The 23480-nt window shown below is 39.4% G+C and overlaps 1 protein-coding gene across 1 annotated transcript in view; it reads right to left on the bottom strand.

Moving 5' to 3' along the window:
* Positions 1 to 23480, bottom strand: part of BMP5 (bone morphogenetic protein 5) — a 76118-nt gene that overhangs the window by 32300 nt on the left and 20338 nt on the right. The window contains exons 2-3 of the mRNA XM_039530962.1: positions 13710 to 13902; positions 4844 to 4992 (exon numbers count right to left, since the gene is read on the bottom strand). Of these exons, the coding sequence (XP_039386896.1) occupies positions 4844 to 4992; positions 13710 to 13902 (342 nt within the window). The remainder of the gene's footprint in view (positions 1 to 4843; positions 4993 to 13709; positions 13903 to 23480) is intronic.

The raw sequence follows: 23480 nt of genomic DNA, 5'->3' as shown, positions 1-23480 counted from the left end.
ACTTCAGTTAGACAACGTATGTAACTGAAGTATCGTAACTTAGGTAAACTTATTGCATCGACCAGCCCTGACATTTACCAATACAAATCTAATCCTTCCAAGCCTAGCTATGATACCTTCTTTAATTACATGATCACATGCTATTTTTTTCCACAGCAGCCATGAGCTGCAATTTGCAGGGAAAATCCTGCTCAGCCCTTGCTGCCCCAGGCTGAAGCATGTTTAATGCAGACAGAATCTTTGGATAATTCAGCTGCCAAACTCCAACTAGTCTCTGCAGAGAATGAATGAACTGAGATTTTTTAGAGATTCATAACATAGCCAAATCTGGGTGATATTCCATGAAACAGAAAAAGGCACATCCCTGACATGAGGGCAACTGCTCTGTCTAATTTCACGCACAAGCTCCAAAACAAGGAATTTCTCAATTAAATGGCTGTAAGCATTTTTTTTAACATGGGCAAAATAAAGTGGGTTCCCCCACTTCTCTATCTAGCAAAGGGCTGAACCAATTTTTCTGAAATTTTCCACACACACAAAAAAATGCAGCCTCAATCATACACTTCATATGGAAAATTTCAGTCCAAATGGTTCAAGTTTGGCAAGTTATAAGCAACCTAAAACAGAGTCTCATAATGGGAAGTGTCAAGCAACCAATAACTTTAGGCAGTGCCACAATTCGGACACATACTGCTTTTCAGTGTTCTACGCTATATCACCTTGTAGGTAGACATCCTGAGATTATATTGATTTACAACAATTGCTGATGAATAGGGATAGTAATTTATGGATTAAAATATATTAGTGAAATAATGCAATATAAATTTTTGGGAGGCAGGCAGGAAATCACCTATTTTTATTTTTCATATTATTTTTGCAAAGAGAATGATCATGTATTTGTTAATTTCTAGGGCTGTCAATTAATTGCAGTTAACTCATGACATTAACTAAAAAAAATTAATCACGATTAAAAAAATTAATTGCGATTAGTCACAGTTTTAATCACACTGTTAAACAATAGAATACCAATTGAAATTTATTAAATATTTTGGATGTTTTTCTACATTTTCACATATATTGTATTGTGTGTTGTAATTGAAATCAAATTGTATATTATTTTTATTACAAATATTTGCACTGTAAAAATGATAAAAGAAATAGTATTTTTCAATTCACCTCATAAAAGTACTGTAGTGCAATCTCTTTGTTGTGAATGTAATTTACAAATGTAGATTTTTTTGTTACATAACTGCACTCAAAAACAAAACAATGCAAAACTTCAGAGCCTACAAGTCCACTCAGCCCTACTTCTTGTTCAGCCAATCACTAAGAGAAACTAGCTTGCTTGTATTTACAGGAGATAATGCTGCCTTCTTCTTATTTACAATATTACCAGAAAGTGAGAATAGGCATTTGGATGGCACTTTTGTAGCTGGCATTGCAAGGTATTTACGTGCTACATATGCTAAACATTCATATGCTTCTTTATACTTCAGCCACCATTCCAGAAGGACATGCTTCCATGCTGATAGCACTCATTAAAAAAATAATGTTTTAATTAAATTTGAGACTGAACTCCTTGGGGGAGAATTGTATGTCCCCTGTTTTACCCACATTCTGTCATATATTTCATGTTATAGCAGTCTCGGATGATGACCCAGCACATGTTGTTCATTTTAAGGACACTTTCACTGCAGATTTCACAAAATGCAAAGAAGGTACCAATGTGAAAATTCTAAAGATAGCGACAGCACTCGACCCAAGATTTAAGAATCTGAAGTGCCTTCCAAAATCTGAGAGGGATGAGGTGTGGAACATGCTTTCAGAAGTCTTAAAAGTCTCCGATGTGGAAACTACAGAACCAAACCCACAAAAAAAGAAAACCAACCTTCTGGTGGTGGCGTCTGGCTCGGATAATGAAAATGAGCATGCGTTGGTCTACACTGCTTTGGATGGTTATCGAGCAGAACCCATCAGCATGGACGCATGTCCCCTGGAATGGTGGTTGCGGCATGAAGGGACATATGAATCGTTAGTGCATCTGTCATGTAAATATCTTGCAATTCTGTCTACAACAGTGCCATGAGAACACCAGTTCTCACTGTCAGGGAAACAAGAACCAGGCAGTATTATCTCCTGCAAATGTAAACAAACTTGTTTGCCTGAGCGATTGACTGAACAAGAAATAGGACTGAGTGGACTTGCAGGCTCTAAAATTTTACATCGTTTTATTTTAGGATTCAGGGGTTTGGTACATAATTCTACATTTGTAAGTTCAACTTTCATGATGAAGAGATTGCATTACAGTATTTGTATTAGGTGAATTGAAAAATACTATTTCTTTTGTTTTTTACAGTGCAAATATTTGTAACCAAAAATAAATATAAAGTGAGCACTGTACATTTTGTATTCTGTGTTGAAAATGTAGAAAACATCCAAAAATATTTAAATAAATGGTATTCTATGATTGTTTAACAGTCTGATTAATTGTGCAATTAATTTTTTTAATCTCTTGACAGCCCTATTAATTGTATATAATTTCTTGAATGAGTTGACATCTGTCTCTGCTGCATGTCAGAAGATGATGCAGCTACTCTGGATTTAGTCCACTTCTGTAACCAACAGCTGAATTTGGCTGAGAATCACTAGTTGTCAGTAGAGAATATGACAGTGGAAGGATACTTTATCAGAACACTGCAGTATGGTTTTTGAAAAAGAACTCATTCTGGTGGAAAGAAAACAAAGTAATTTTTCAGTTAAGAGTTCACAAGCATTTTCCATAACAGCAAGAGAGTAATTTTAAACCAAGAGCTTTCTTGAAAAATTAGGATCGTGATTTACCCCATTTGAAAGTACCTATGTGTGTTAGTTACCTACCAGCCTGATCTACTAACACTTACTAATGCGTTCATACTTATTACCAAGGATATTCCATCCGATGTGCCTACGTTCAGTAGCAAGCATTTGCTAGCTTATGATCCTGCAAGCAAGCTACTTTGTCATAGATTCGCAGTCTCCCAAGAACCATATACTAAAATGCAGCACCAGATTAAAAAAATGACAGAAAAACTATTGAAGCCTCATTTATTTATTATTGTCTCACTTATTGAAAACATCTGTCCCCACAGTAACTTCAGCAAAAAGGAGCTCTTACATCTGTGAATAAAAATGGGCAATATCTTCGTAAGGCAAGGGCCTGGGTGGGGACCTATCAGAAAAGGAGTTGAGGAGCCTTTCTAACTTTCTAAAGCTGGGAATATTCACAGACTGATGAATGAGAAATGCAATTTCTGAACCCAGATCATTAACAGTGAGAAAGTGCTGCCTAGACATAGGAAAAAAAGAAAAATATCAATCCTGACCCCAGAATTTCTTCTGGTCCTTATTAACGTCATGTCAGCTAATGTTCAGATTAACTGACACCATAGATCACCTGACCTCCGACACAAATACTAAACTGACAGGACAAGAGTTTAATTTGGAAGCCTTTTTGTGGTGTATGGGCTAGTTAAACCATTTCAGAGATAATATAATAACTCAGATTACTAGTATATTCACTTTTAATTGGTTTTTAATGATGTGTATGTAGTGGCTAAATTCTATAGAATATTCTTTGTAACTAAACTTTCATTTACGCATAAACTGTATGCAGCTGTGTTTAGAAGATATACTTTTAAATGACCAGTATAGCCAGGGGTGTGAATGTCTGGCTGAGCAGAGATAAGTCACTACATTAGTCAGCTGGCAGATTTTTTATTCAGCAGGGTACTGGGGTTATTCCCTTCTCCATTCCTTGCCCTAAAGCTAGTGGTATGAATTTTATCCCAGGTTACTGCATAGGGTTCAAGTATTCACTTTACAACTGATCAGGAATTTTGCAGGACAAGGTAGGTTTCAACTAATCTCCCCATTCAAAACATATATTTTCAAAATAAAAGTTTCATATTTTGGTTTGAAAACCAGATGTTTTGACATCTTAGTTATCTATATTTTTAGAAAGGTAATGTTTTTAAAAGGTTGCAATGTATCAATTGACCCAATCTGAAATTTTTTTTGACTTAACAGTTTGTGAAACTTTTTAGGATGGAAATTTTTTTTGAAATCTAAAAAATTCTCACAGGAAAAAAATTGTTGAACCCAGTTCTTTCTTCCTCCACATGATTCTCTAGAGGAGGCAGCTCAGTGGTGGCTCTAGTGGAGAGGACTCTGGGCAGTTCAGCCAAGGCTTAGGTTAGGTAAGATTTATTGTACGGGCAGGAGCTATGGGCCCTGAAAAGTCATCATTTTCAATAGAGGACTGTTGCAATAATTTCTCTTGGATGAAAAATGAAGCCATGTGATACCTAGGGCAAGACATTTTTCTTTTTCTTTTTTTCTTCTTCTTCTTTCTTTCTTTTCTTTTTTTTTTTTTTAAGAAGGGCCTGTCTAAACTCTATGAATGTTTATCTTATGGGTATTCTCAGTGTAGCAGACCTGAAGAAGAGCTCTGTATAGCTCAAAAAGTTTGTCTCTTTCACTAGCAGAAATTGTTCCAATGAAAGATATTACCTCACCCATCTGGTCCCTGTCATCTTATGGGTAATCATCAGTGGCAGTCCCGTACAATAAATCTTACCTAACCTAAGTGTTCATTAGGTGTAATCAGGTTCACTCCAGTTTGTAAAGTCACCATATTCTATTACACTGAGAACGCGTTGTCGAGGTGACAAGGTAAGTTAGCAGTCTTATCCTGCCAACCAACAGCGAATACAACTTTTACCCATTGCAGTTCAAATCGGTCCTGCACACAGAGGGCTTGCAGGCCAGACCCCAAGCATATAAAATGAGGTATAAACTAACTTACCATCCCCGGTTTCAACACAGAGTTGCAAGCCTAAATTGTTCTGAGGATTAATCACCCAATGATTGCTGGTCACAGTGATATCAAATACAAGCCAGCCCACATTAAAAGCTTGAGTCTTCCTTGTGTCCAGCAGGAACAGTTCTGCATCTCTATTTTAAAAACAAACAGCAGAAAGTTAGGGCAATAGCAAAGTCATTGGTTCTTCTTTTTATCTACTCTCCTGAAAGTGATCTGCCAGAGCCCATATGAATAATGAGGCACAAGTTTTTGGTCTTCCTTTGCTGTGACACAGGGTATTTGCATATCTTACCTGTTTCCACGGAAAGAGACTGCCTACAACAGAGTCTTTGGTGGTTTCTTTCTCAGGGAGTGGGGAAAACCTAACCATGTCCAGTTATCTATACAAGACAGTCATATCTGAAACATGTGCCATTGCTGCTGCTGCCTGTGCTACCGTGGCTACACTACTATTTTTAGTATGGTAGCTCATATGAAAGCTAGCAGAAGTGTGTCCACATAAGCTGTGAGTCAGTCTGGATTGTAGTGAAGACATACCCTAAGTGTTTGGTGTGGATCATCTCTTTGTGTTTGTACAGTACCTAGCACAGTAAGCCCTGATCCATGATTGGGGCTTCCTGGGCACAACTGTACTACAAATAAATAAATAAAATAATAATATCTGTATCTGTTTACTTTTCATAAAGCAGCATGCAAGTTCAAGGATAAACATTCTTACCACTATTTGCCATAGTGACCAAGCATTTGTAACCTCAGAAATCTTTTAGTAAGTAAAGTATCTGATTCAAAATTATTTCTGTCCTAATTAATGGTAAATGATTCAAGTCAGACTTAATCCATCCTTTCCTAAAAATTACACTAATTGCACATACCAAGGTTATATGTTAAAGAAATACAAAGTGACAAGAAGCTTATAAAATACTAAACAAACAGGTTAAAAATTATGATGGTCTTGGGTAAATGATGCTTCAGCCAGCAGCTGTGCAGATGGGCATCAGAGTGACATGATGGGTGGAACTAGCATGTCTAAACTGTCAGTTTTAAATGCAGACATGGGCTCTGATTCTGAAAATTTATACAGATGAGAATAATTTCACACACAAGATTTCGAGAGCTATTGCACACCTACAGGTCTCATAATAGTCAATGGGAGCTGCAAAGGTTCGGATTCTCTAACAATCAGGCTAACTGACCCTCAAGGGACTAAAGAATACACAAGTGCATAAGTATTTGCAGGATCAGGGCTAATAAAAGGACCTATGGAGAGGAGACTGGCTTTTTATTAAAACAAGATCAATCACCTTTTGCCAGTGCTCCCCCTTTTCTCTGTTAAATTATAATGCTTGTGATGACATTCTCCTGCTGTTCTCCTATCTATTTGATTATAGCAAAAATGTGTTAATGGCCACACAAGAAGAAAACGTACTGCTTCCTCTGGGTATAACTAACATTAAAACAATTCTACAATTCACAAGACCCTGACCTGCTACTCAAGCACTGAACACATTAACAGTGTACCGCAAGCTCATAAAAGGTATTCTCTGGGGTCTTAAATGCCTAATTTTCCTCTAATAAGTAGTTTTAGTCGGAACTTTAAAAGTTAAACATCCAGCTGTAAACGGGATGACCTTTTAAGATGGTTATTTATAAATATTTTATATCACTTAGTAACAAATGTACACAAAGACAACAATTCTGTAATTCTATTTTGGAGCAAAAATATGAGATTTTTAAAAATTGACTGTTTTAATGTTTACTATTCTCTTCAAGAACAATTTACTTGAAATATTAAACACAAACAGGAAAAAAATGTTTACAAAACTCAGGATTTTGTAATAAATATTTAAAAGACATCTGAAACAACTTTACAATGATAACAGAACTGGTGGTTTCATGCACACTCCCCACCAAGGAGTCCATGTCTGTTAAACATAATTTTCTTTAAGGGTATGTCTACACTACAAAATTAGGTGGAATTTATAGAAGTCTTTTTTTAGAAATAATTTTTATACAGTCGATTGTGTGTGTTCCCACACAAAATGCTCTAAGTGCATTATGTCAGAGGATTCTGCGTCCACAGTACCGAGGCTAGTGTCGAATTCCGGAGTGTTGCACTGTGGGTAGCAGTGAGTAGCTATCCCACAGTTCCCGCAGTCTCCGCCACCCATTGGAATTCTGGGTTGAGATCCCAATGCCTGATGGGGCAAAAACATTGTTGCAGGTGGTTCTGGGTACATGTCATCAGGCCACCCTCTCCCTCCCTCTCTCTGTGAAAGCAACGGCAAACAATCATTTTGCGCCTTTTTTCCTGGGTTACCTGAGCAGACAACATACCACTGTAAGCATGGAGCCCACTCAGCTCACCATCACCATACATCTCCTGGGTGCTGGCAGACGTGGGACTGCATTGCTACACAGCAGTAGCTCATTGCCTTTTGACAGCAGATGGTGCATTACGATTGGTAGCCATCGTCGTCATATTCCTGGGTTCTCTTTTAGCTGACCTCGGTGAGATTGGTCAGGGGCGCCTGGGCAGAAATGGGAGTGACTCAGCCAGTGACTCAGTCATAGGAGTGACTCTGCCGAGCACCCAAGAGATGACAATGGCTAGCAGTTCTACTGCACCGTCTTCTGGCGAGCAGCCGGGAGATGATGATGGCTAGCAATCGTAATGCACCGTCTGCTGCCAGCCTAAGATGTAAAAGATAGATGGATCAAAGAAGAAATTGATCCAATTTGTTTTGTGAAATCAACGGCCTGCTAAACCCAGGGTTTTGAGTTCAATCCTTGAGGGGGTCATTCTGTGTGACAGTTGTTTGTGTTTCTCCTTGATGCAAAGCCATCCCTTTTGTTGATTTTAATTCCCTGTAAGCCATGTCGTCAGGCGCCCCTCCCTCCCTCCGTCAGAGCAATGGCAGACAATTGTTTCATGCAAAACCAGGCGAGGAGACTATGGCAGCGCGGTAACAAGAGGGACATGGTCACAGACTTCTCACAAAGTACGGGCCGGGCAATGTGCCCCAGCAATGTGCACATCATGCTGATGAGCTCTGCATGACCTCTGCAAATACACTGGCCAAACAGGAAATAAAATTCAAAAGTTCACAGGCCTTTTCCTGTCTACCTGGCCAGTGCATCTGAGTTGAGAGCGCTGTCCAGAGCAGTCACAATGGCGCACTCTGAGATAGCTCCTGGAGGCCAATACCGTCAAATTGCATCCACACTATCCCAAATTCGACATTGCAAGGCCGATTTCAGCACTAATCCCCTCGTCAGAGGTGGAGTAAAGAAATCAATTTAAAGAGCCCTTTAAGTAAAAAAAAAGGGCTTCGTTGTGTGGACGGGTGCAGGGTTAAATCGAGGTATCGCTGCTAAATTCGACCTAAAGTTGTAGTGTAGACCAGGCCTAAGACTCAAATTAGCCTTTAGTCCTGATCTGTCATTTTTTCAGGAGACTCTTTTTCAAGGGACCTGGTCTACACTACACAGTTATGTCAATGTACACACTACAGCCCTGTCCTGCCGATGTAAGTGCCCTACTATATCATCTCAAGCAGCTGCCCCCACCCCCACTCTGGGCTGGGAGCAGGGAGTTGTGAAGCCCAGGCAGGAGTGGGGATGTGAAAGCTGCAGGGGGAGGGAGGGGAGCTGAGTTCCCACTGTGGAGCTGCCCAGAGCTCAAGCCCCACCCACTACCCCTCTTCAGCTGGTGGAAGCAATCCTGGTGAGGATGTGCACTACCCACAGAAGGTGGGTAGTGTGGACATCAGTAATTACTGCGGTGGCTGTAAGTTGACCTAACATAGGTTGACTTAGGGCTGTAGTGTGGACATGCCTAAGGAGTTAGAAACCTTTGGATTTGCACTCCCTCTCTTAGTTATTCTCCCTTATTGATTCACAAAGCTGCTGACTGCTATGTTTTTGACTTGTACGAGAAAGATTCCAAATATGCCCTCAGATATATCCATGAAAAAGCCAATTGGAGCTGAACATTCTTATACAACAAGCCCCTAATAATGAGTCTAGTCCTCAACTCCTTATTAGAGACAAAATCCCCAAAGGGAGTTTTGCCCAAATAAGGATCTCAGAGGTGGCCTATATAACTTAGTCTACTTGCACTGCTGGAGCTGACATGAACTTGGCTACTCTTTGGCATTGGTATTTTGATCTTTTGGTTCTTCCTTTTTCATGCAGCAGGATCAGGTAGTGTAGCTGGCTGTAACATAGGGATTATTCTTCCTTCTTGGCTTTACATATGGACAAGTTATTCATTTTAGAGAACTACAGAAAACAAGAAATAATAGCTCAAGGGAATGTGATAAAATATAGAGTTTCACTTCTAGATTATTGCAAAGAATCTAGCCCAGGTGAATAGTAACTTACTACAGAACTTCAAAACATTTGCAACAAAAATTTGATTTTATTCACATTTTGTTACAACTCAAGGTGAAGTACTGCCCACCGTGAAATCCGTGGGAGTTTTGCCATTAATTTAACTGGGGTCAGGATGTGACCCTTAATTTGGGCCCATTTCACCCAAAAATAGACCAAATTTTGTGGATTTTCTACTTTTATCCAATGAAAAGCAAACATGGGGACATTCTGAATGATAGGCAGCTTCAAAATTCAGATTCAAAATGAAAAATTTCTATTTTCTATACAAAAGGTAGCTTATCACATGTAATGAAAATGGGAAGGAGGATGAAGTAGCCTGAAAGCAAAGATTGAACAAAACAGTGAACATTTGGTTACAAAATTCAGGGAAAAAATTGCCTCCACCACAACATACTCTGGTAGTAACTGAAAGATTTTATCATGAGAAAGGCTATTGTGTGTCTAAGCATAATGTGTTTGGTGGCTTCAGCCCAGTCCCTAGTGGTCAGCTGTCCACAACAGAAAATTCACCACGGTTGAGAGTCTCTGCAGAGGCAGCCCTGGACAGAATGGATGTGCAGCTCCTGATCCCCAATGGCCAGCTGAGCTGCTCTCTGCATGCAAGAGTTGGGCAGGATAAAGGTGCACAAAGTCACCTTTGTAAGCCCCTGAATCCTGGGGCAGATCTGTCCCAGGCCACCTCAGGACCTTTATGGGAGCTAGTTAGAGATATCCCTCTAGTGCTCATTTTCTCCTACCTTCACTCCCTGAATTGAGGGGTCTGCTATGGCATATTTATGCCACCTGATAATTCTGAAAAGCACAGGACTAATAAAGCTCATGACTCTGTGCCACCAGACCAGAGCCAAGAATTTGGCCTGTGGATTGCATTACTTTCCTCACTGGGAATGGTCAGTCCAGAGCAGGGTGGGAGCACATTGGCAAAGTTATGTAGAAAATCTTGCACTATTATCCGTACTTTACGTATTCTTGGGATGAGTTGAGAGGCCATGTAACAGAGTCCTTAGGGGTTCCTCCCTCGGGTGGGTGGGGGAACCTGACCACGCCCAATGAGTTATACTGGTGGTCACTACTAAGGTCCCATTTACCCACTATTTGCCTGGGGGTTCTGCCCTTTGTAGGCCTCCTTAAGTCTGACTGGGGGATCAAAATGAAAGCCACAAATCCCCACATATTCAGTGATATTCCCTTCCTGCATTCCCCACAAACTGGGGTGGCGGGACTGGCGCAACGATAGTGCTGCCAATGATGCAGATCCATGCAATGGGTTTGGTGAAATCACTCTGGCCAGATCTCTGAGATCAGCTCAGCCTGTCTATCTCCCTTACCCAGGGAGTTCACTGTACTCTCCTTAGGGTTGGGGTGAAGACTTCCTGCCTAGGAGTTCCCTTCACAGCTTCAGGAGTCACTCCTGCAGTCTGCATTCCTACTCCTTAGGGCAATCCTACTCCTTCCCTCCCTGCTAGCTGCAGTTTCCTTCCTTTTAATGGCCTTCTCCCTATAATGCATGATTGACAGGGCCAGAGGGGTGGGACTACCCCTTCCACAAGGGCTTCTCTGGCCTCTTCCTCATCTGTGTGGGGCCTATACATCTCATCACAGGCTGCCATATGCAAACCTCAAATGTAGTTCACATACATGTGTGGGCAAACAGCCACAGAGACATAAAAAGTCTAGGACTACAGAGTCTTTGCTTGTGAACCGTAAGTCAACAGAACTGGGCTCTGGTGGTCCAAACAATGGAAAGAGGTGTCTTCCGGAAACTAGGACCACTTATCAAGCACTCCAGATGCCCCAGCACCTTCCCTGCTTAAACCAAAGGACTGTCCTGGTGACGGCATCTGCTGACAGCAGTTACTGTGGTATCATACTGGGAGGAAGGAGGCCTCTGAGGTGGCCAGGACCTAAACCATGTAGGGTTTTTAATGTCAAAACTAATATTTGGTTTCACTCAGGAGCTAACTTTTTCCCAAAGTAACAATTGCTTTCTAAGCAGTTGCAGCTTCTGAATGGTTCCCATGTAGCCCACTTGTAGAGTACAACCCAGAGGTGACAGACCCATGAATAACTGTAATCAGGTCTGCAAACCAAAACAAAGAACTTCCTTGCCAAGCACAAATAATAAACACATTCTTGGCAACCACTGCTATTTGGCAGCTGGGAATCCAACAAGCTGTGCAGGTTTCAGACCTCACCACAAGCAAATGGCAGTGGAGCTGCCTTTGGACTTAGACTTCTTTATCAGTTGTTTGAATTCATAGTGAAGACCCTGTTTCATTTACACCTTAATTTATATCTATTTAAAGATCTGTGTCACCTCAGGTTCCCGTCCTCCTCCTCACAGTACCTTTTTAGGACCTGTTATCACAGTGCTTTTGAATTGTTTTGCAACATGCATGCCCAGGAAATCAGCTCCTGCTCTGCAGATCTATAGAGACAATATTCTGGTTACTGGTGACCATTTTCTGTGGTGAGTAATATTCTGAATAAGAGTCTCATTTTAACAATATTCCTTTGTTTTGTAAAATGAAACCCAACTTTGGGTTTAAATTTCCCTTTCCCTGCTACTAACCCTGAATAAGTCCCTTCTGGATGATGTATGAAGTCTCCTGCTAAAACAGAGGTGGACAAACTACAGCCCACAGGCCACATCCAGGCCACGGGACCCTCCTGCCCGGCCCCTGAGCTCCTGGCCCAGTGAGGCTAGCCCCCGGCCCCTCCCCCACTGTTCCTCCTCCCCCACAGCCTCAGCTCGCCCCACCACTGGCGCAATGCTTTGGGTGGTGGGGCTGTGAGCTCCTGGGGCAGCACAGCCACAGAGCCCGGCCTGGCCAGGTGCTCTGTGCTGCTCAGTGGCATGGCTGACTCCCACCAGGCAGCGTGGCTGTAGCGCCGCCAGGCAGTGCAGTAAGGGGGCAGGGAGCTGGGGGAGGGAGTTGGATAGAGGGCAGGGGAGTTTGAGGTGGTGGGCAGGGGGCAGGGGTGTGGATAGGGGTCAGAGCAGTCAAAGGGTGAGGAACAGGGGTTGGACGGGGGTAGGGGTCCCGGGGGGGGCAGTCAGAAAGGAGAAGAGGGATTGGATGGGGGGGCGGGGTGCAGCCAGGGCAGGTATTCTGTGGGTGATCAGGGGACTGGGAGAAGGGGTGGTTAGATGGGGTAGGGGTCCCGGAGGGGCAGTCAGGAATGAGAGGAGGGGTTGGATGGGGTGGCGGGAGCAGTTGGGGGCAGGGGTTCTGGGGGCTGTCAGGGGACAGAGAGCAGGTGGGGGTGGATGGGGCAGGAGTCCCGGGGGGGGCCGTCAGGGGGCGAGAAGCAGGGGGGATTGGATAGGGGGTAGGGCCGGGCCATGCCTGGCTGTTTGGGGAGGCACAGCCTCCCCTAAGCAGCCCTCCATACAATTTCTGAAACCCAATGTGGCCCACATGTAGGACCAGATTTTCAAAAACAGCTTAACATCCAGCTGTTCCCATGTTGGCACCTAAAGAAGATTCTCAAAAGTAAGAATTTCCATGGAAGCCAAATTCTTAGATCTTTTGATTATTTGGACCCATATATTTAAGCAGGAGATTCTCTAAATCATTTTGAAGGACTATTTTCTGGGTTAGTAGTAGGAAAGGGAGAACCCAGGATTGGGCTTGCTGCTAGGTTTTAATGAGCACTTCCAGGTGCTGAGCTCCTTTGAAAATCTGATTATTTATTTAGGTGCTGGACACACCTGACAATCTGTCCTACTGAGCTTTCCGTAAACTTCCACTCAAAGATTATTGCTTTGTCCACTTGTAATGCTATATTTGCATTAATCTTTAACATATAGTAAGTCCCGTGGAGCAAAATGTGTGTGTCTCTCTCAGCAACAGAAGCTGGTCCAGTAAAAGATATTACCACACCCACCTTGTCTCTCTAATATCCTGGGACTGACACGGCCACAACTACACTGCCTAACTCACTCACAGACACACATATCACTTCTTGGCTGTATTTAAAAAATAAATAACATTGAAAAAAAATCAATACAGCTCTTGCTGTGACAAAAATAAATAAAGCTGAACTGCATAGTATATAGTAGTTAATGCTTGTGGTATCCATATTTCAATGAAGGTTAAATTTTTTAACATTGGCTACTTAAATTGGGCATGCGATTCTGACATTTAATCATCCAGAACAGTTAACTTAACCCATCTGCACACAGAAACATGGAGAGTGTGTATATGTATGTGTGCACAGATTAGGTAATCAGGCTGGAAAAACTTTGCCAACACTGAAGACATTTTGTACAAGATTTTTTTTTAGCTGAATTTCTGTTGTTTCCCAGGAATTAACAGCCTTTTAAATTAACTGATGATGACAATATCTTGCAGATGTCCAGATGCAGATGAATTTGTGAAAAATGTCCCGTTATCACTTCTCCATTTGAGAGAATGCTAACATGAGGATTTTTAAAAAATAATAGTACCTGTTTGGGTATTCCTTGATGATCTGATATATGCTAATCTTAATTGTTTCATTCTCAAACCGATTGTAACTTCGGTCCTTGTAAATCCGGAACTCAGCAGCTGTCACTGCTTCTCCATGTGGGATTTGAGTCAAGTCAAATCGAAACTCTTTGTAGTGCCTTCTTTGATGAGAAAAGTCCTTGTCTCTTTCAACTATGAAAAAAGATTAAATTAAATTAAAGGAGTGAAATGCATATCCTAATCCAATGATTAACTGTGCATTCACTATGTTTAAAAAAAATCCAAACAAACTGGATGTTATAAAACTGTGCAAATAATAAAGCCACAAAACCAGACAAACTTCCAGTTAAAGGAAACTCCATAAGCCAAATGGTCTTCAGTTCAAGAGGAAAAACCCTCCGTGGTTTTATACAAATTCCTGAAGTCAGAGTGGAAAGAATATCAAGAAAACTGAAAGAAGTCATGGTGTAAAGCAATTAGAAACAGGGACAAAATGAATGCTGCAGAAGGATTTGATACTTGGGTTTAGTTACATGTACAGCAGAAATTATTTGAGAGACACAAATGATCTTGGCGTACATGACTGTAGGTAATAATTGGGAAAGAAAACAGGGAAAGCTGACTACTTCTTTTTGAGGCAATAAATTTTGGAACAGTGTTAAGTGCACCATAATTGCTACATATTTAAGAAGAAACTACATCATATAAATTAACACATGCTGTCATCTTATAGCATAAAAGTGTCCTCTTGTCAGTGGTATGAGCAAGAGAACCACAAGTCAGAGCTAAGTGGTTCTGGCACCCACGCTGCAAAATGAAGCAACACTCCTAGTATAAGAAGTCCTCTCCACACATATATATTAATTCTCAGCCACATTTTTGTTTATGTATATTTTCCGATGCTTCTTTATTTGCAGCAAAGCTCAATCAGGAGCTAAAATCTAACCACAAAATTAGTTAATCAGGATTCCACAGTATTTTAAGAACAGAGGGCCAGATCTTCAGCTGAAGTAAACCAGCACAACTCCATTAATATCACCAGAACTATGCTAATTTACACTAGCTGAGGTTCTGGCCCAATAGTATGAGAGGACATATTTGCAGAATATTTGTTTTGATGCATTGAAGAAGCCCACACAATTACTCAATGTGATTTTACATGTATGAAAAACAAGATCACCTGTCATTTTTAAGCCTATGGGGTAATCAATGGTAGATCCCCAACTGCATTAGGGTTCCGTACCTTACTAGATTTGGGAAGTCCAGAGTCGAGAGTTCAGATCCATTTATCTGTCTCATCAAGAGTTAGTGCATGTCTACTAGTGATGGGAGAAGTCCAAAGGGTTCAGAGCTTGAGTTCAGCTGGGATGAGCCGACAAACTGAGTCTCACTCAGCCCCACTACACTCTTTTCCCACACAACCCTTTCTCCTACTTTCAGATCTATTTTCATTCCACTGATCCAAGATAGTAACAATTTTGGCCCTGGAGCACTCTACATTAAAAAGGGAAAGGAAAGGAAAATAGGGCTAGATTTTGACAGTGCATAGTTAAGAACACAGACGTAAAAGCTGTCCTTCCAAAAACTTTGAAATTATTTTCAGAACTGTATTTAAAGCACCTCTGTCAACTCTCAATGCCAGTCCCTATTATTTAGTCTTTTAAAACATTGGAAATTGATTTCATTAATATATAATTCTTTAAATGTGCAGATCTGTTGACAAGTTTTGCTTTGTCAGTATGTATGACATACTGCACAGGCTATATTATCTATAAGAAAGTATTATCTTTACTTCAGTGAAGAAGAAATTTCTCCTGACTGACAAAGAACCATAAAACTCCTCTCTAAACAAACTCAGGGAGTTAGTTAGCCCAAATGCACATTTTGACTGTAAGGATCTGAGATTTTGTTCCATGTAAGACAGAAAGTCAAGACAGAAAAGAGGCAGAAGCATGTAAACTAGCCACTCTGCAGCCAAAGATAAATGGGCTGCCACTGAAGAGAAACAGGATACAGTCTATTTATTACCTCCATCACTAGCTCCTAAACAGCAAGATATATATATTGATATCAGACCAGTTTTTAAAGAAATGAGATCCCCTGGCCAACTTACTTAATGCGTCAATAAAGGATCTATATTTTAAACACAATGACAAATCAATTTCTGTTTTATTGCTCGCAGCTAGACTTTGTACTGCACATTCTTGGAAAAGTGGACTCTTTCAGTGGAATTACGGTATAGAAAAATATGGCCTACCCTTGTAATGGAAAAGCATTCACACCAAGTACATACACAAGAGAAGTGTTAAAAAGAGCATCAGAATTTAGAAATGTTGTCAACTTTTTTAGTACACTCAGAGGAGGAGGACACCCAGCCAACAAGCTAGAATCTTTAGCCAGGTTCTTGGACTATTAACCTGATCCTGAATAAGTAATAAGTAATGGATGATGTAGTATGTTAACATTTTATTTGTAACTATGCCTCAACAAAAAGCTTTTAAAAATACACATTAAAGCTTTCATTACTGAGACAGAGAACAGCATGAGTTGACACATGCAATCACAATGAATTGTTCAGGGATGCTTTTTGGTTTGTTTGTTTTTGTTCTGTTTTTTAATAGAGTCAAGATCTTGCTATAAATTATTAACGTCATAACTGAGAATTTGAAGAGTACTTGGGAGCAGAATGTGCCAAGAATGTTCATTTTAAAAATATTTTAAAAGGAGAATTAATTCAGGGCCCAATTCTGCAACCCTTTCATTAGTACTTATTGAAGGAGTTCAGTGGGTGTTCTCATGTGCATAAGTGCTAGTCATTGTGAATAAGGGTTGCAGAATTAGGCCCCAAATGGGGATTTTGAATCCCAAGATTACTGGTCTGATTTTCATGTCTATCTACTTTGCAGTAAATTCAAATTAATAACATTTGTATGGAAATAGTAAGTATCCCACATGTTATAACTAGACACAAATTGGATCAGTATTTATAACACACCGTATTACAGCGTTGATAGTACTCTCCTAGAAGTGTACACAACTGCTGAAAGAACACTTATTTGCTGTTGAGTTAAACAAAATTAAATGTATTAAATAGGGCTAACACGCATTTTACTTATCTATTTGTATTATTTCAAAGAAAAGGCACTGCTGCAATATGGAACACCCACACACCCCTCTGTTGTTCCAGTGCATTCCTTTAGCCCTGCTCTTCAATTGGACAGGACAGAAATTACAGTCAGACAAGTTGAAAAAACAGAGGTAAATTCCAGAAAAATAACTGACTGTCCAAATAAAGAATTGAATAAAAATAAAAGCCAAAGGTGAAATCCTGGCTCTACTGAAGTTGATGGATAAACTCCCACTGATTTAGGTGGGGTTGGGATTTCACACTGTACATTTCAGTATATCAAGATGAGAAACTTAAAAGCAAACGTAGGTGAACTAGAATGCCTGGCAATCAAAGATTTTGAAATAGGCATTACTGACACACAATGGAATTTAAAAAAACAAACAAACAATGTGATATACTAAAAGCTATCTATGAACCATGAAGGAAGGCAGATTAGGTCATAGAAGTGGAGGAGTAACATTCTTCCTAAGGGAGTCCATATAATCCATTGAAATAAAACTTCTTAGCAGAGAAGGTAGTACAATAGAATCTGTATAGAGACAAACCACACACCCCTACATTAACTCTATATTAGTAAGGGATTCCCTTCTGCCAAGGAAATCCTTTTCTGTCCATTCAGGGCAGCTTTCAGGTCCTTTTGCATGCTAAAGAAGCACAAAGGAAGCCACGGTGTCGTCCAGGATCTGGTCCGATGACCAAAAGATTTTAGCTTCAGAGGTGGAAGTTTCTGAAAGTTATAAGACTCTGAAAAACAGGTTCTTACAAAGGAAACACTTAAGCAACCTTAAATATTTACTCCTCCAATTTTCTAACACACACACACACACACACACACAATTCACTAGCTGAAATGCAGCCATCACAGGGATGGATCACAACCACTGTTTAATGAAGTACAGAAATACTATGCAGCAGTTAATAATAGGAAGTGAGGAAATATATCTTAACCATTTGAATTGGAAGGGGAACTTAAATAAATGGAATATAATTACACAAACTGGAATTTGACTAGAACATCAGAGCAAATGCTATTATAAAAGGTCAGAAGAGGTCTTAAGTTGTTACAATTGCCCAGGACCTAAGTTTCAAGTCTCAACTTAAAAACAGAACCTCCAACTTACATGTTTAACATTACATTGTGGCACTGGTTCACCACCAGCTCATGGGGTTATTAAGAAGAAATGACTGAGTAGATGGCAAAGAACGTTTTTTTGCCAGCCATCAATATGGCCAATGAAACATTCAGTGTCATAATGCATTCATACTAAAGTAAATTACAAAAAGAAAAAAAAGACCAAAGCCACATCTAACAGTTGCTTTATAAAATGGATCATCATTGATCTCAAGAAAAATATTGGGTTAATTTTTCTGCTGGAGTAAACTGACGCAGTTCCATTGAAATCGATGGAACTGCACCAAGTTTCACTAGCAGAGAATTTGATCCACTGGAAAAAAATATATAGTATGCTATCCTGATAATTTATAATTGAACTATATATCTCTAAATAGAATACGTCTGGGTAAATATAATATACCAAGCACCATTAACAACAACATTATCGCAAAGGGACAACATACAGTAAGTAAAATTCATTTCTTCATGTCTGACTATTGGTGACATCATAGCAGAATTTTCATAAGCCTTCTTGATCAATTGCTAGCTCTGCACACTCAGAAGCTGACCTCCTAGTGATCTACCTCATATCATCTATCCATCTCTTCATTGGTCATCCCCTAGTAGGATGACCTACTACCATCCCTTCCACAGTAACTTTCTCAAGGTTATTTCCATTGTTACGCATGATGTGCAAAGTACATACATTTGCACTTGCTGATTTCTGACAACTGGGTCTGCTTCTCTCCAAAACTGCTCAACACATGCATTCATCTTCTTTTCCAGCCAGGAGATACCTGAGAGTCTTTGTCAGCACCATATCTCAAAGGCTTCAATTTTCTTCTTGATACACTTCAAGATGCCAGAGTTTTTCCAAACTTTCATGAGGGAGGCCATGGGTAAGCAAGCCATTCCTAATCATCTTCCAATTTCTTGTACAGTGCAATACGGGATATTATGCATGCTATTTAATTGGATAACTAATTTCACATAAGAGTTTGTGTCTTTCAAGCTTTAAAAACATTTCGCATTCACGCTGGTAAACTGTGACGTGTGTAAAACCCAAGCCTTCTTAAACTACTGAATAAAAATTAAAGACATATTGTTATAGGATGATTTTTACAAGCAATATTGTGGTCAAGATCCCAATTTGTCTTCATAGGTTCCAAGGCCAGAAGGGACCATTATGACCAGGGTTGTGCAGAAGTGGGGGCAAGTAGGGGCATGCCCCTCACAGTAATGAGCAGGGGCACAGAACTTCTCTGGCCCTGGGGAGCTGACAGCTTTTCCTGCCCCCCATAGGCTCTGGCAGGGGCATAGAAAATGCCCCATTAAAAGTGGTCACATTTTTATTCCTGCTCATGCCCCTGTTTTTATAACAATCTAGTCTGACCTCCTGTATAACACAGGCCACACTTCTCCAAAATAATTCCTTGAGCAGATCTTTTAGAAAGACATCCAATCTTGATTTAAACATTATCAGTGATGGAGAATCCACTAAAAACCTTGGTAAGATGTTCCAATGGTTAATTACTATCACTGTTAAAAATGTATGCCTTATTTGCATCTGAATTTGTCTAGTTTGAACTTCCAGCCACTGGCTCATGTTATACCTTTCTCTGCCAGACTGATGGACCCATTATTAAATATTTGTTCCCCTTATGGATACTTAAAGACTGTAATCAAGTCACCCCTTAAGCTACTCTTGGTTAACAAAATAGACCAAAGAACTCAATCCATCACTAGTTTTCTAAATTTTTAATCATTCTCATGGCTCTTCTCTCAACCCTTTCCAACTTATCAACAGCCTTCTTGAATTGTGGGCACCAGAACAGGACATAGTATTCCTGCAGCTGTCCCACCAGCACAAATATTGAGATAAAATAAGCTCTCTACTCAAGTTTATACATCCCAAGACCAAATGGGAGCTCATGTATAGATGATTATCTGCCAACTCCCTCCCCAAATATTTTTCAGAGTCACTGTTTGTGACTGCTTCCCAGGATAGAGTCCCCCATCCTGTAAGCATTGTCTAAATTATTTGTTCCCAGATGCATACATTTATATTTAGCCATATTAAAACAATTTGCTAGAGCCCAGTTTACCAAGTGATCCAGATTGCTCTGAATCAGTGATCTGTACTCTTCATTATTTACCGCCTCCACCCAAATTTTGTGTCATCTGCAAACAGTCATGATATTATGTTTTCTTCTAGGTCATTGATGAAAATATTGAACAGCTTGGAGTCAAAAAACAATCCCTACAGGACCTCACTGGAAACAAACCTGCTCAATGACAATTTCCCATTTACATATTACATTTTGAGATCAAACCATTAGCCAGATTTTAATCCATTTAATATGTGCCATGTTACTTTTATATCAACTTAGTTTGACAGGATCTATTTTCCAGAAACCCATGTTGATTTGCATTCATTACATTACCCTCCTTGGTTTTTTATTAATCAAGTCCCATATCAGCTACGTCATTATCTTGCCCAGGTTCTATGTCAAGCTGACAGGCCTATAACTACCCAGGTTATAATGTTTATTATTTTAAAAATTGACACAAAATTAAGTTTGTTCCACTCTTCTGGAATTTCCACAGTGCTCCAAGACTTATTGAAAATCCACATTAAAAGTCTAGTTAGTTCCTCAGTTAGCTCTTTAAAAATTCTTGTGTGCAAGTTGTCTGGACCTGCTGATTTAACAATGTCTAACTTTCATAGCTTCTGTTTAACATCCTCCAGAGATACTAGAGGAATGGAAAGAATTATCACCATATGATTAGATGATATCATCTGTTTCTTCCACAAATAAGAAGCATCAATATTTACTGAACACTTATGTCTTTTCTGCATTATTATTGACAATTCTACCATTTCTATCTAATAATGGACCAATACCCATTGTCAGGATTCTTTTTGTTCCGAATCCTCTTTTAAAAAAACCCTACTTTTTATAGTCCTTAACTATGCTGCCCATAGATTTCTTATGTCCCTTTGCGTCAGTTAGGAATTGTAGAAAACTGATAACTTCTGATTTATATTCATTACTATCAACTTCCCCTTTCTTCCATTTATTTTATGTAATACATTACTTTTAATAGCTGCCTTCAGTTCCCCTTAATTCAGATCTGTTTCTTAAGCAGTACAGCTTAAGAATGGGGGATTGTGGTTTTTGTCATTTAATAAGGTGGTCTTAAAATGATCCCTAATTATAATTCACAACGTTCTGATTAAGTTCTTCCTCCCAGTTGCTCTGCCTCATAATTGCTTTTAGCTTTGTGAAATTGGCCTAATTAAAGCACCATGTGTATCTGTTACTAGTCTGGACTTTACTCCGGTTGCATGTTATAAATGTGATCAACCCATCTTAAAGCTGTGATATTTTACTACTTAGCTTATTGTCACTATTTCACTGTTAAATATACTTGCACAGGCAAAACTTGTGGGGCTTATAGATCATCTGACTGTAACAGGTCACTTATCCTAATCTCAGTAAATTTCACTGTTTGAATTCTTTGCACAAGCACTAAAGTAAACTAGTCAGTTTTAACTACCTCAAGGTGAGAGAGGTTACAGTAAGCTGATATACAACAAACTACATTAGTTTACATCTTGAATACAATGAAATGATAGTTTATCTACAGTAAATACTTGTGGTTATCTGACAAAACAGGCCAAAGGTTCCAGGAGTTTTCTCCTGAAGTTACCCAGTCCTGCCTCTAATGACTGATAATTGAAAGCAGAGGCTGGAAATATCAAATGTGGTAGGTGACAGATAAGCAACAGATTAAGGCAAATACTCTGTTACAGGACACTAAAAGGTCAGAGGCCCCAGGAATTAGCTATTGTGCTACTGTGAAAAGACAGACATCAAACAGCTATTTACAGCAGTCTTGCTCTTCTCTCCAAAAATTCAAATGACTAGAAATCTATTCTTACTTCCTATGGCTACACTTTATATAACATTATATACAACAAACAAAATAACAACAAACCAAAGAAACTTAGTGAAGGTGTGCAGATAGCAGAAGTGGTCTGATCTAGAGCAGGGTGAAAGACCAAATCATTGTTTTCCCATATGCAAATATTTTAATTTAATGCATTGAAGAAAAATTAAGAGCCATATTCAGACCACCATTCATGTTCTACACTTCAAGCACATGAGGAGACCAAGCTAACACCTACACAGCTTTAAAATACAGTTTGTATCTTTGTACAGGCTTGTACAGTGTGGAAAGCAAGGAGTCTAAATTTTACAAGCCAGAAATAGGCTTAATTCAAAAAAATATGTTTCTCTGCTGTACTCTGGAAGCCCTAAAAATGAAGGACCCAATCCAAAGTCTTTTCACTAATCTCAGTGGCCTTTGGATAAGGCCCCCTAGAAGATTCAGGGATTTTTTTTTTTGGTTGAACAGAATCTTCAAATTGAACTGCAGTGAAAAATACTTTATTTGTTAAAGTGATAAAAACATCTTTTAACAGAGAACTTAAACAACAGCATAAAGTTACAGTTTAAATACTATAAGCTTTACTCTGTTTGACAGAACACTAGTCGCCAAATTCTGCACTCCCTACTCAGATAAAACCACTACTGAAATCAATGAGAATTTTACTTGAGCAAGGAATGTAAGTCTACAGTAAGTTAAATTTTCATTGCAGCACTTTCGGTCCTTGAAGAGTACTTTTATTGAAGTACTATATATTTAAATGATGCTGCATTTGTTATTACTGCCCTGGTTTTATTTAAGCTAATATAGGTCTCCAGATGTGGTTTTGAAAGGGTAATTAAATAGATTTTACTTATAATAGTCTTTTTTATTAAATTACAAAACATGAAATCTGATGGGTCAAATTCTGCTGCAAGTTACACTAATTTACGTAAGTCCAGAGTCATTGCACTGAAGCCAAGGAGGTTATTTGTTTACCAGCTCAGCTAAGCAGAATTTGCCCAGTTGTCCTTAACTGAACTAAAAGATATTTTCTACAAACTGTTTGACAAAATGCGGTGCAAATCATTCCAGTTTCAATTTTAAAAAAAATTAGCTGACTAATGTTTATTGAGTCCAGTCATTTGATAATATCTCTTTGGTAATTACTCAGAATTATTGAAATATAAGAATTAGAGCCTGATCCAAAGCAGTGGTGGAGTTTATGGAAAGACTTTAATTCACTGCACTAGACTGGATCAGAACCTTATAGAGGAAGGGAACCACTATGGTTAAATCAATCAAGGGTACTGCAACAAAACTGCACTTTGTTCACCTCTTACAAGGATAGATTGGTTTTAATTATTTATCATTCATAGAATTGTTGAAATAATTTGCTACAGTATTCAGTATCTTGTAAAAGTCATGAATTCTTAGTATTAAAGGATCTCTCCCAAGCACTTTGCTCTTAAATCTTTGCCAAGAACTGCTGTAACACCACAGGGTTTTTTACTTTTGAGAACAAAAGGGTTTTTATGGGTTAGCCAAATATGAATTTGCAAAAGTCCTAGCTATTGGTTAGCTGGGTCTTTG

This window comes from Mauremys reevesii, linkage group 3 (genome assembly GCF_016161935.1).
Source record: "Mauremys reevesii isolate NIE-2019 linkage group 3, ASM1616193v1, whole genome shotgun sequence".
Classification (NCBI taxonomy): Eukaryota; Metazoa; Chordata; order Testudines; family Geoemydidae; genus Mauremys; species Mauremys reevesii.
This window is presented reverse-complemented; position numbering and strand designations above follow the sequence as displayed.